General features: G+C 47.9%; 1 protein-coding gene across 1 annotated transcript in view; it reads left to right on the forward strand.

The window, feature by feature from the left end:
• UIMC1 (ubiquitin interaction motif containing 1) overlaps positions 1-11,696 on the forward strand; it is a 36,539-nt gene that overhangs the window by 14,782 nt on the left and 10,061 nt on the right. Inside the window, exons 6-9 of the mRNA XM_009326222.1 lie at positions 1-663; positions 4,247-4,311; positions 6,861-6,949; positions 7,884-7,963. The exon at positions 1-663 is cut by the window's left edge and continues 34 nt beyond it. Coding sequence (XP_009324497.1) covers positions 1-663; positions 4,247-4,311; positions 6,861-6,949; positions 7,884-7,963 — 897 coding nt within the window. The remainder of the gene's footprint in view (positions 664-4,246; positions 4,312-6,860; positions 6,950-7,883; positions 7,964-11,696) is intronic.

Here is an 11,696-nt window from a genome sequence, read left to right on the forward strand (position 1 = left end):
AAAGAGCAGCCCCTGCCCTGCACTGGCCATTCTGCAGGAGAAGCTGGTGCCGGGAGCTCAGCCACGCTCTGGAAGAGCTGGACCGCAGAACGGTGTAGCAGCCCCAGCAGGAGTAGTGGAGGAGCAGATACCAGGCACACATCACAGCCCGGGCATGCTGCCGAAGTCTGTGTTTCCACAGAGCAAGCAGAGCAGAATGAGGTGCCCGACAGTACCCCTGAGCTTTGCGTGCTGAATGCAGCAGAGGAGAAGCACAAGCAGGAGGAGGCGAGAGACACAGTGCACTATTACTGGGGCATCCCCTTCTGCCCCAAAGGGGTGGACCCCAACCAGTACACCAAAGTCATCTTGTGTCAGCTGGAGGTTTACCAGAAGAGCCTGAAGCAGGCTCAGAGGCAGCTATTGCATAAGAAGGAGTTTGGTAACCCAGTTGTGCCCAGTTCTTCCTTGAGCCAAAACGAGCTTGGGAAAGGAGAGCAGATAAGCAGGGAGAACGGGGTTGCTGATGATACAGAAGATGGAGACCCAGATGGGCAGAAGGAGTCTGAGAGCATCACCTGGCTCCTCCCTTCAAAAAGAAGGGAAGCAGAGAGTCCAGGGCACAGCATGGAAGAAGAGAAGAACTCCACCTCCGATGATGAACCGACCACCAGCTACTGCCAGGTAAGACCTTTGCCACTGAGCAGAGGTTGAACAGTCCTGCTCTTCTGTCCATTTTAGGGTTCAGTCCCTTCTGCCCTTCTGCAAAGCAGGCACTGCTGTTTAATGCTCCTATTAAATTTAGGGACTTCCTCCCCTAGCCACACAGCTTACTGTGAAAGGGAGAGGAAAAGTGTACAGGCTGATACCCAGCTCACAAATGGTAGGGGCCATCATGCAGCCTGGCAGTCGACCATTAATGCACCACTGAGATAAAGACTTCCAGCTGACTTGTCCTTCTCAAAGGAGTGTAGCCTGGCAGCACGTCAGGGTAGGGAGCACAGAGATGATGCTGACCACCGCCAGCTCTGGCAAACCAGCTTATAAACCCATGGCCGTATGGGGAGCTCTGCATTTTCCTTCGCAGACAGAAGTGTGGCTTTTGTCCTTGCAGCGCAGCCTCTCCTTTTTGCACCTGTATGCTCATCTGCGTCTGTACATGCTTCACCGTTGCAAGTGCTCTTTGCCCTTGTGGTCCTGCGGTTGTGGCCAGGAGAGGCTTTGCATGGTCTTCTGCCTGCCCAGGGTGATCTGTCATCACAGCAGTGCTCACTGTCCTTGTTCTGGTGGTTGGGCACCTTCTCTCCGGCTTGCTTGTTGGGTCTGCTAGACGCTAGGTGTCAGCCTCTGTCTCCGTCAGGGCTCTCTTGTTGGAGCGGAAGGCAGCTTTCTGTCACTGCTAAGTTTAAACAGATTGCTAGTCAGATGAAGTATTTATTACTGCTGTATTTTAGGTTTGTGTCAGCCTTTTCCAACCCTCATTTTTCATAATGACTTCACTCCCGGATCATTGTATAACTTTATCTTCTCTATGACTGAAGCCTCGGCTCTGTTGTTCCTGTTTTCAAGTGTATTTGATCATTTACCCTGGTGTTAGAAAGATACTTAACTTGTTTTGTGATATTTATATTCTGTCTTGTAATATTGAACACTTAGGAAAAACAACATGTCTGCATTTTCTGGTTGCAGAAAAAGTGCAGAGCAGCCTGTGCTGAAATGCGACTTTTCATGACAGTGCTTTGGCTTGGGTTTAGCAGATACAGATTTAAACAAGCCTTGGAGGTGACCTGCAGAGGAAAGAAACTGACTTGTGCCCTTTTTAATTTCTTTAGGATAGATACAAAAGACCCGAAAGGTTCTTAAGGCAAACTGTTTTTTTTTTCTTCTGTGTCTTTTCCTTTGGAAATGGAGGTGTCATTAATCTGGAAGATAGGGGTGACTGCAGGTCTATGGAGGTGTACGCTAAAGCCCTTGGAAAGCTACAGCAGCTAGGAAGGGTGTGAACTTTTAATCAGTATTGAAAATTGTGGGGTATTTTTTTTTTATATTTTCCGTTTAATGCTAATACCTAAATAATTCTTGGGGAGAAAAGAGGTGTCAGTGGTGCTGAGTGTGAACTTGTAATGTACTCATCCTGACCACAAGAGCTGTCTCAGAGAGCCATAACGTGTATGTAGATGTAGCCTTTCTGATATTTTTTTAAGATGAAAAAATAAGGAAGGGGGAAGGGGAGCAGGCTTTAAAATTTCAACCCTAGCCCAAAATTTGCCAGTCTTTTATTTACTTGAGAGAAAATAATTTCTAAATGCCCTTTCATCTGCCTTATCACTCCCAGCTTGAGAGGTTGCTCCCTTCTCTCGCCTCTCTGTGCAGTCGCATGCTGAGGCCAGTGCAGGTGATTTACTTGCAAGATCGATGTGTTTGATGTTTGCTTGTGCCTTGTCTCCATTTTTTTTTTCCTTCTATCAAATACAATTCCACCAGCAGTGACAAAGGAGAGGCCCAGAGCAGTTGTGTCCCTAGTGTGCTGCATCGCTTGGAGACCCCTGCTGCCTGTACTGCCCTGGGGCTCCCCCGGTGCCACCAGGGCTGCTTTGCTGGTGGGCATGGTGGGAAATTTTAGGCTGTGCCGAGGCTAGAAACCATCCATGGGGACTCAAAGCTGTCCTCGAAAAGGCCCTGTGCCTTGTGTTGTACCAGTGAAATGAAGGTGCAAATGCTGTGCTCGAGGGAGCCTGCCTGTACCCCTGCTTTGAAACCCTCACCTGGAGCGGGCAGAGACCTTCCACCATGGCAGCGACCAACTGCTGCGACTGTTGCCCGCAGCCATGGGATGTTTGCACAGAGCAAATCCTGGTTGTCAGATCTCATAGCCTGTGAACCTGCACTAACGAACTTCAGTGCTAATAGAATCAATTCCTTCATAGCCTTTCACATAAGGTTAGGGGACTCTTGGTCTTTAAAAGATTCAGAGGGAAAAGACCCAATTCTGGAGAGTTAGAATCTGGTGACCTGAATTAATGCCATACCTTATAACATACGTACTAGGAAAAACAGAAACATGGCCCAGTATTCGTGACCAGGGCACAGGCATTAAGATATGCACAGCTCGGGAAAAAGAGAAATAAAAATAAAGGAGGAAGTGTGGTATTTTATGTTAATGATGAGTTAGGCTGTGAGGAAATAAAGAACAGTATAGATAAAACAGAATATTTGTGGGGGTTGGAGTCACTTTAGGGAAATCTGGCAGGAGGCTTTGTTTTGGGGCTTGCTGGGGAAGTACATCAGCCATCCAGGAGTGGAGCTGATCGAAGTTGAAACCTATGGTGGAAATCAAACTCGGAGGGTTTAATAGACTCGAGGAAGGGGGAGGAAAACCCCTTGGATTTCTTTGAGAACTAGCATGAGAAATCGTGGGCCTGACAGCAAGGACTGCTAATAAACCGTTGTAATTCCACCTGATTAGAGAATGGCAAGTGTAACGTGTACGCTGAAGAAGAAGAAAGGGATCTGGGTAATGACTGGCATGTTAGCCTGACCTCGGCAGTGCATAAGGCTTTTGAACAAATTTTAAAGGAAAGAATAGGTGGAGTCGTAGAGCTAAATGAAAAATGGGATAAAATGCACACGGATTTACCAGCTGTCGATTGTGCAGGTTAATCTGTTCCCTCTCTTTGATGGGACAGCTGATTTCACAGTCAAGAAAAATGCAACAGATCTTATCTGTATGAAATTTCAGAAAAGTACGTCTCATGGTCAAACATCAGCTGTACCAGCTCACCAGGTCATCCTGGCTCAGGCAAATAGATTTTAAACTGGAGTAGGTGAGGGCTGCTGGGGTGCTTGAGGGGAGTGCAAGGGGATGCTAAAAACCTTGGATTGTTTAGCCCAGCACGAATGGAGATGGAGAAGAGCTGTGGTTGCTGCCTACAAGTACATCAGGGTAGATGCTAGGAACAGGCAGAGGGTGTGGAAGGTGATGGACAAGGTTGGCATGAATGAATGGCCACGGACTGTCCAGGAACATGTCTAGGCAGCAAGGTAGCAAAAAGTACTGCCAGGCATTATTGCAGGGAGCTGCTGAAACACCTTACCAAAAGGAGTGATGGAGGCAAAAAGCTGACTAGTTCAGGATGGATACTTAGCCATTTCCAGAAAAAAATACATAACAGATTGGGTGCAGTGCCGTGGACAGAATCTGATGACCCAGCAGATCCCGGTTAGCTGTGTACGATGTTTTATATAATATCAGAATTTTCCTTTCCAGGCCTCCCAGGTGCTGCCTGCAGAGGATGTGTGTGGAGACGGGGAACCCATGCAAATTGCACAGAGGTGAGGAGGATGATATCAGAGCGTGGGGGCCACGGGCTTGCTCTGGTGACGTGGGCTCTTCCAGTCTCCTTGGAGCATTTTGGGGCACAGTCTCACCAGGGCTCGCTGCCAGGCCTGGCAGCAGGGCTTGCTGGAAAGGCAAGTCTGCAGTCGCTGCTGTTAGGTGTCCCTGGAAATACATGGCTTTGGAGCAGCGTGGGAGAGAGGTGGGACACAAGTGGGGAGAAGAGATCAGTTACTCTTGTTACTCTATAAAACGTGCAAGGTGCATCCTAGTACAAGGACTTGATCCTTGCCCTCTGAAGCTAATGTGACATGGTGCAGTTAAGCTGTGGAGATGGGTAGTTGAGCTGAAGGTGAGTTATAGCGATGTCATCACGTGGTCTGTCTGGGAAGGCACATAGGCAGCATGGTGGAGGGTTTACTGGATTTCTCTGTGTATTTTTATGTTCTTGCCTTACTGCTGAAGAGGAAAGAAGGGAGGAGGAAGCCAGACGGCACTGCCTATCAGCCAAAGATAGAATGCAGTGCTCCAGAAAAGCCACTTCAGCAGATGACAAGTGTGGGACAAGTCAACATGATTTTCTTCAGATTTAAGCCTACTCCTCTTTTCCTTTTTTTCTTCTCCTTCCTGTGCGATGCAATTCTGCAGCAAAGGCTCCGGGAGAAGAAGGGCAAATGGGAGAGGATTCAAGGAGCAAGTTACAAGAGAAGGCAGATAATGTCATGTTTTTAATTTGCTGGGTTTTATAGTTTAAACCTGCTTTGGAACAAAACTGCCAACTTTCCTCTGATCTAACAGCATTTGGCCTGAGCAGTTACTATCAATATGCAGAGTATGAAAATCCCTCTTGCTTGCACCTTTCTAAAAAGCTTAAAGCTCGCCTTGGGGAGCAGGAGGAACCTGCAGATGCTGTTGCTGCTGAGGCTGATGAGTCTGTGACAGCTGAGGTCGGAGCTTGTGTGTTTGCGTAGAAGGCACCAAGGTGTGCGCTCCGCAGCGCTGGCCTCCCGCCTGCTTAAGGCAGGAGAGGCCAGGGCTGAATATGAAAAGAGCGGGACCTCTTCCCTTTGGTGTAGCTGGTGGGGTTAGTTTGGGACATTCTCCAAGCAGCCCAGGAGCTCCTGGCTGTCCCCCTTGGGGCCGGGACACACCTGGGTGCTGCAGCCCCTCCTTGAGCAGCTGGCACATCTGCAGCAAGGCAAGAAATGGCTGCAGTCTTTGCAGTTTTGTGCACATTAAGTGTTGCCATCTGGCTCCTGGTAATTTGCCAAGCGCAGTACTCTCTCGGGTAAGGCTCAGGCACCCCGGCTGGCTGGCCTCAGCAGCACTTAATAGGAAAACACAGCTCTGAGCTGTCTGGAGGCAGTGAAGCAGTTTTGGAAGCGGCAGCAGTGAGAGGAGGCTGCTTTGCTTTCTGCGGGCCGCTATGCCCGATTGTTTTACGCTTTGTGTGGAGCACGGTAGATTGGGGTTTTAATAAATGATTATAGGCTTTGTTACCAGGAGATAGTTGGTGTAGCAAGAAATGTGGTTTGACTTCAAATTGATTAGCCCATTTTATAAATGTCATAGCAAGTTGTTTTGTGTGAGTTCTTTTGAAGTGATCCCTGATGTTAGACACAGAGTAAAACACGCTAAGCCTGGATTCATAACAAATGCTTTGAGATGCTTTATTTAGAGAGAAAAGCCACTTGTGATTTCCTATCAGAATTTTGTTATTTATCATAAATCAGCAGTGGCTGTTCTCTCCTCTCTAAGGCCTGTGGTTGAGCTTGATAAATCTTCTATTTGTCAATACGGGGATTCATGTTTTTAAACTGTGTTCTTGCATACTTGATCAGACTAATCAGAAAGCCACGCAAAGCGCGGAGCGTGTCAGCATGGGTGCCAGACTTACTCAGCAATGCCTACCTGTTTCAGAAAGACACTGTGCAGTGTGGGGGGAGGAAAAAAAAGGAGGAATCCGAAGGTCAAAACGAGAGGAGTGGGGCTCGGTGCTGCTTGGAGGAACCGCCACACTAATGTTGTTAGGACTTCGCTGCAGGGAAGCCTTGCCTGGTGTTGCATCTGTGCTGCTTCTGGCTGCCATGCACAGCAATAAGGAATAAAATTAGCAGTATGAGGAGGGAGAGGGTAATGCGGGTTAAAGCAAGTCTGTGTCTTTCCTCTCTGAGGATTTCCTTCCCCAGACAGAAAGAACCACGGTGCTGGTACCTGCACAGCTCCCAAATCTTCTAAGAGTAGAAAGAATCAAGATAGTCCCACAGTTGTGAGAAGGTATTTTTGCTCCCCTGACAGGAGATAGTCACCCTTCGTGCCTTTTTGTCAAGGGCTTCTAGAAGAAAAACTGTTCTGTTTGGGGTTTTTGCTTAGGGCAGCATTTTATACCCATATTTCGCTGTTATCCTGGTCATTTCTGGCTAACAGATATTGACCACTTGGAGATTACGACATTGTCTGCTGTTCTGAACTGCGTGAGACAGGAGGGTGTGTGCTGTCACACCTACTGGATTGGAGATATGTATTATATTTATATTTTGAACAGCATCTCCATGTTGACCCCACTTGGCAGTAAAAGGAGCTCAGATATTGCCACAGAAAACTCTGCTGAAGAAGAGATCTCTGTTTGCCCAGGTAAGAGGCACTTGAGAATGTTCTGAATTTTGCACCGAAAGTTACACACTTATAAAATTCAGAGAAAAGAAGAGAATTTTCAAGTTGTTTGAACAAAATGAGATTTGTTTCTCAGCTCCGTTTTGTCAGGGCTGAAATTATCCAGGTAATTTAGTTTGATTCCCTGTTTTTGGACCCATTTCCTCTAAGACAGTTCTGTGACCAGAGATTGCTGGGGACTTGCTGCTGAAGAGACACCAGGATGTATGTTGGTACAGAGGGATCACTCAAAACAAGGTGTCAGGAGTGGCCTCTTCAATGCGATCAAGAAACTTTCAGATTTTTCGGTGTCAGGATATGTGTAAAGCATAAGAGCTGAAATAATTTTTATCTTACATTAATTAAACATGTTTGGGACCAACGAGTTTTTCTTCCTTGGTCTCTCTTACCATGTTTGAGATTTTCCAGTCCAGGGTTTTAAGTGAGAAAATTAATGAAGGGACTGCTCCTGTTCACGAGCAGCTGTAGAGAGAGAGGTCATGGTGGTGCTTGGAGGCATATTTTGCTGCTAAGGAAGATGTGGAGGTCTAAAGAAGGTGCGGCTGTGAGGCAGACCGCAGAACGGGAACTCTGTTTGTTCTCGAGGCGAGGGAGAGTCTTATTCTGGCTTTGCTCTTATCCCAGCAAGTGTCCCACGTGCTTTTCCCGGTGTCTAGTCTCACTCCCCATGAAGCTGCAAAGCTGCGGTGGCTTTGTCCTCACACCACCGTGCTGTGACTTTTAACCCCTCATCCGGCTGTGTTGTTGCACATTGTCTGATAACATTTGTGGCAAGTCTAAAAAATGTTTTGAAACTGTGAAAACACTGTTAAGAAACGGGCTAAGTTACATCAACAAGTGAGGAGGTAGTTTGGGGGCTGTAAACCTGCACTGACGTGGAGGTGTTTTTCTGCAGAGACCCAGCCGAATCCACTGGAAGCTATTGAGGTGGAGAGAGAAGAGCTCTGCTCGGGCAGCAGAGATGCACCTATGCAGGTAAAAGAGCCTGAGCTGAAATAATTTTTATCTTACATTAATTAAACATGTTTGGGACCAACGAGTTTTTCTTCCTTGGTCTCTCTTACCATGTTTGAGATTTTCCAGTCCAGGGTTTTAAGTGAGAAAATTAATGAAGGGACTGCTCCTGTTCACGAGCAGCTGTAGAGAGAGAGGTCATGGTGGTGCTTGGAGGCATAGTGGAGGTCTAAAGAAGGTGTGGAGGTCTAAAGAAGGTGCGGCTGTGAGGCAGACCGCAGAACGGGAACTCTGTTTGTCTCGATGCGAGGGAGAGCTCTATTCTTGCTTTGTCTCTATCCCAGCAAGTGTCCCACGTGCTTTTCCCGGTGTCTAGTCTCACTCCCCATGAAGCTGCAAAGCTGCGGTGGCTTTGTCCTCACACCACCGTGCTGTGACTTTTAACCCCTCATCCGGCTGTGTTGTTGCACATTGTCTGATAACATTTGTGGCAAGTCTAAAAAATGTTTTGAAACTGTGAAAACACTGTTAAGAAACGGGCTAAGTTACATCAACAAGTGAGGAGGTAGTTTGGGGGCTGTAAACCTGCACTGACGTGGAGGTGTTTTTCTGCAGAGACCCAGCCGAATCCACTGGAAGCTATTGAGGTGGAGAGAGAAGAGCTCTGCTCGGGCAGCAGAGATGCACCTATGCAGGTAAAAGAGCCTGAAGCTGGGGAAGGGTCCTGTTTCCAGTCCTGCCTTCTAGACCTTGGTTCAGCTGGGCTGTGCTAGCGTTTCCCCTTGGGTAGCTGGGAGCTTGGGCTTCTGCTGTTGGGATCCTCACAATCAGTTCTCTCTTCGCTTTTCTCCACTGCTTCATAACTCCAGTCCCTTTTGGCTGGGGGCTGCGTGCAGCTGCTTCTGGAGCCTTTCAGTCCTGTAGCTGGAGAGTTGTTAGCAATTCCAGCTTGTTCTTTTATACCATGTGCACTGCTGTGCTGGAGGATGCCGTCAGTGTGGACGGCAGTGCTGTTGCTTGCCCATGCTCAGAGGTATAGTGCTGTGATGGTTAGTGATGCAGAGGGACCCCAGGAGCTGTGAGGGGAGTCCTAGTAAACCTCGGTCACTCATGTTCTGACATGCTTTTCCCTATTACAGGCCTCTGAACTTCAGTGTTTGTTCTCCACAGACCATCTCCAAGAGACTAAGAGGAGAGGTTCATCCAGAGACTGGGCTGGGATAAAGATGACATTGAAGTGTTGAGGGCTGGTGGTGGTTTGCAGTCCAAGGAGAGTGACCTGAGCCCGGGAATCTTAATTTCTGTGCAGTAATAGTTAATAGCAATAGTAAGTCTGTGGCAGGGCCATCCTCTTACCTCCCGATGCAGATGTGTGCTGTTGTGCGGCTCCTTTCCCTGTGTTGTCACACCTGCGCAGCAAGTGCTTTGCAGCTGTCGCTGTACTGACATCTGACTTCAGTTCCTGCTTCTGATAAAACTCCCTTTGTCTATTAATTTAGAGAGCGATATCAAAGGGGTTGCCAAGTACTCCTCTGGCAGGGTACATGAATACAGAATCATGCAGCTCTTGACAAGAGGATTCATTTGTGGAAAGCTCATTTTGGGAGTCTGCAGCTTGTACAGTGCGTCTGCAGCTCCAGTGTCTCATTGTCACAGGCCTCTTAATAAACCAGCTTCTGCTCTCATGTGCCTTTCATTCTGCAGGTATATCAAAGCACTGCTCGGTCAATTAGAGACTGCAGCAGGGAGAGGCGGTGGTCCTGTGCCGAGCTGGATAGCCGCAGCCACCGAAACACGTTCGTGACCCATTTGGCTGTGGCCAGGACGCTGCCCTGTCCCTCGTGCTTTGCAGAGGGTTCCCTGGGACTCACACCTCTGCCTAGGCGGCACAAGGTGGTCAGCACAGCATTTGGGAGCGGTGCTGTGGGGCTTCCTGGGGATTGTTTGACAACATTATTGCTGGCAGCAGGTACCGGTCCAGAGCCTGCAGCCCTCCAGGAAGACGACAGAAACAGCTACCTTGTGCATCAGCAGTTAGCATGAAGTGAGCATAGACACCGCTGGGACTGACTTCTTCCTAGCAGATGCTGAGCCAGGACACAGGAGTCTTGTTGTTGAGCTCAGCCTCTAGCATTGCTCTTGGCTGGCTGTTGGCTGGAAGTACTATGTCTTGTAGGCAATTTCCTCTGCTAAAGAGGAGAGGCAACAGCCTCTGCCTCTGACAGTGGTGATTGGTTCTGCAGTTGAGGTTTTCCAGACTGTTACAGCAAGGTTTTGTACAAGCAGTTTTGGGACCATGGTGTCTTTTGCTACAGAAAGTTGCATTCCCATTTAAAATTAGTAATTTACCACCGAATGTAGGTGGGCAGGGTGTGCAGAATTGGTGATCTCCTAAGATTGCTTTAAAAATGGCAGCTAGAAGGAGCAGTGCCTGCTGCTTTTCCCATCATATTTTTTCACGTGTGTTGTCTGACTAGGGTAATGCAGGTTTGATCTGATCATTCATATTTGACACATCTTGTTTTTTACAACTCTTCTGTGTGACACCCCACAGTGAGGACTTCGCAAGAGGTAGTGACTCTGAGATGTGAGAGCAGGGTACGAGTGCTCATGCTGTAAGTGATGTACTTCGACAGCCTGTGTTCAGGTGGAGGAACTCTTGTGGCAACTCTTTTGCAGAAATCCAGGGCAGAGAGCCTCCCTGGAAATGAGAGGTGTTCCTGGGGCTCGGTGCCGTGGCCTTTCAGCTGGTGTCTGGGAGAAATGCGTTTTGTGAGTTGGATTCTCAGTTTAAGGCCCAGTCCTGCAATTTTTTGCATAGCTCCTCTGAGTCAACAAAGCACCCTCCTTCCCTTTAGGACATAAAAATCAGGATCAGACCCTCATTTGGAAAAGCAAGTAATAAACCAAGTAATATGGCAAAGTGCTCCAGTGGCACTGAGCATCTTGGCTGACCCCAATTACTGCTTCCTTAAAATTATACCATTGGAGGGAAGCAGAGAGTAGTTTTGCTGCATACTGTCTACATGTCACTGCTTAGCCCTAAGAACAGAAAACTCTCCTATATTATTTTCCTATGGGTTTCTTCTACGTGGTTAATATTTAAATAACTTTTTTAATCATTGTGGGGGAAAGGTTCTTTCTTAAATGTGGAGAAATCTTGTAGCAGGCCTGACTAGGCAGACATCTAGTTAAGAGTGAGATGGCAGCAGTCTGCTGTGTCTTGGGAACATCAGTAGTGTAGGGAGAAGGCTGTATCTCCACGGGTGGGTAGTGGAGCACCTTTGCAGCTGTGTAACCAATGCAAAAAGGGAGTATTGGTAAGAGGTAATGGCACCTGGAGAACAAACATGGGCTGTGACATTTTGCCCTGGTGAAAAGCCACTGCTAGTAATTTTGTGACATGGATTTTCAATGGTATTGCCTCTCTCCTTGATCTGTGTCCCCTCTGATGACTGCTCCAGCCACCTCCTCTGGAGATGAGGAGCTTCCCAGTGATGGCTCCGGACTCCCTAAGACCACAGCAGCCTCCTTTCATCCTGGGGGAAGCTGTGTTCCCAGACAGTGCCGCCTGTGCAGTGTGGATCATGTCCAGAAACTGATGAGCACAAGTCAGGTGGTGAACTCTTGCTTTGCCCCATGAATTTTCCATCAGTTTCACTTCTGAGCTTTCCTGATTAATGGAAGCTTTGTCATTTTTCCACGATAGTACAGGTGATGTTTGCCTCAAATGGTGTACATGGCTGCGCAGGGA

This window comes from Pygoscelis adeliae, unplaced genomic scaffold, assembly GCF_000699105.1.
Source record: "Pygoscelis adeliae isolate BGI_AS28 unplaced genomic scaffold, ASM69910v1 Scaffold766, whole genome shotgun sequence".
In the NCBI taxonomy this organism is placed as follows: Eukaryota; Metazoa; Chordata; class Aves; order Sphenisciformes; family Spheniscidae; genus Pygoscelis; species Pygoscelis adeliae.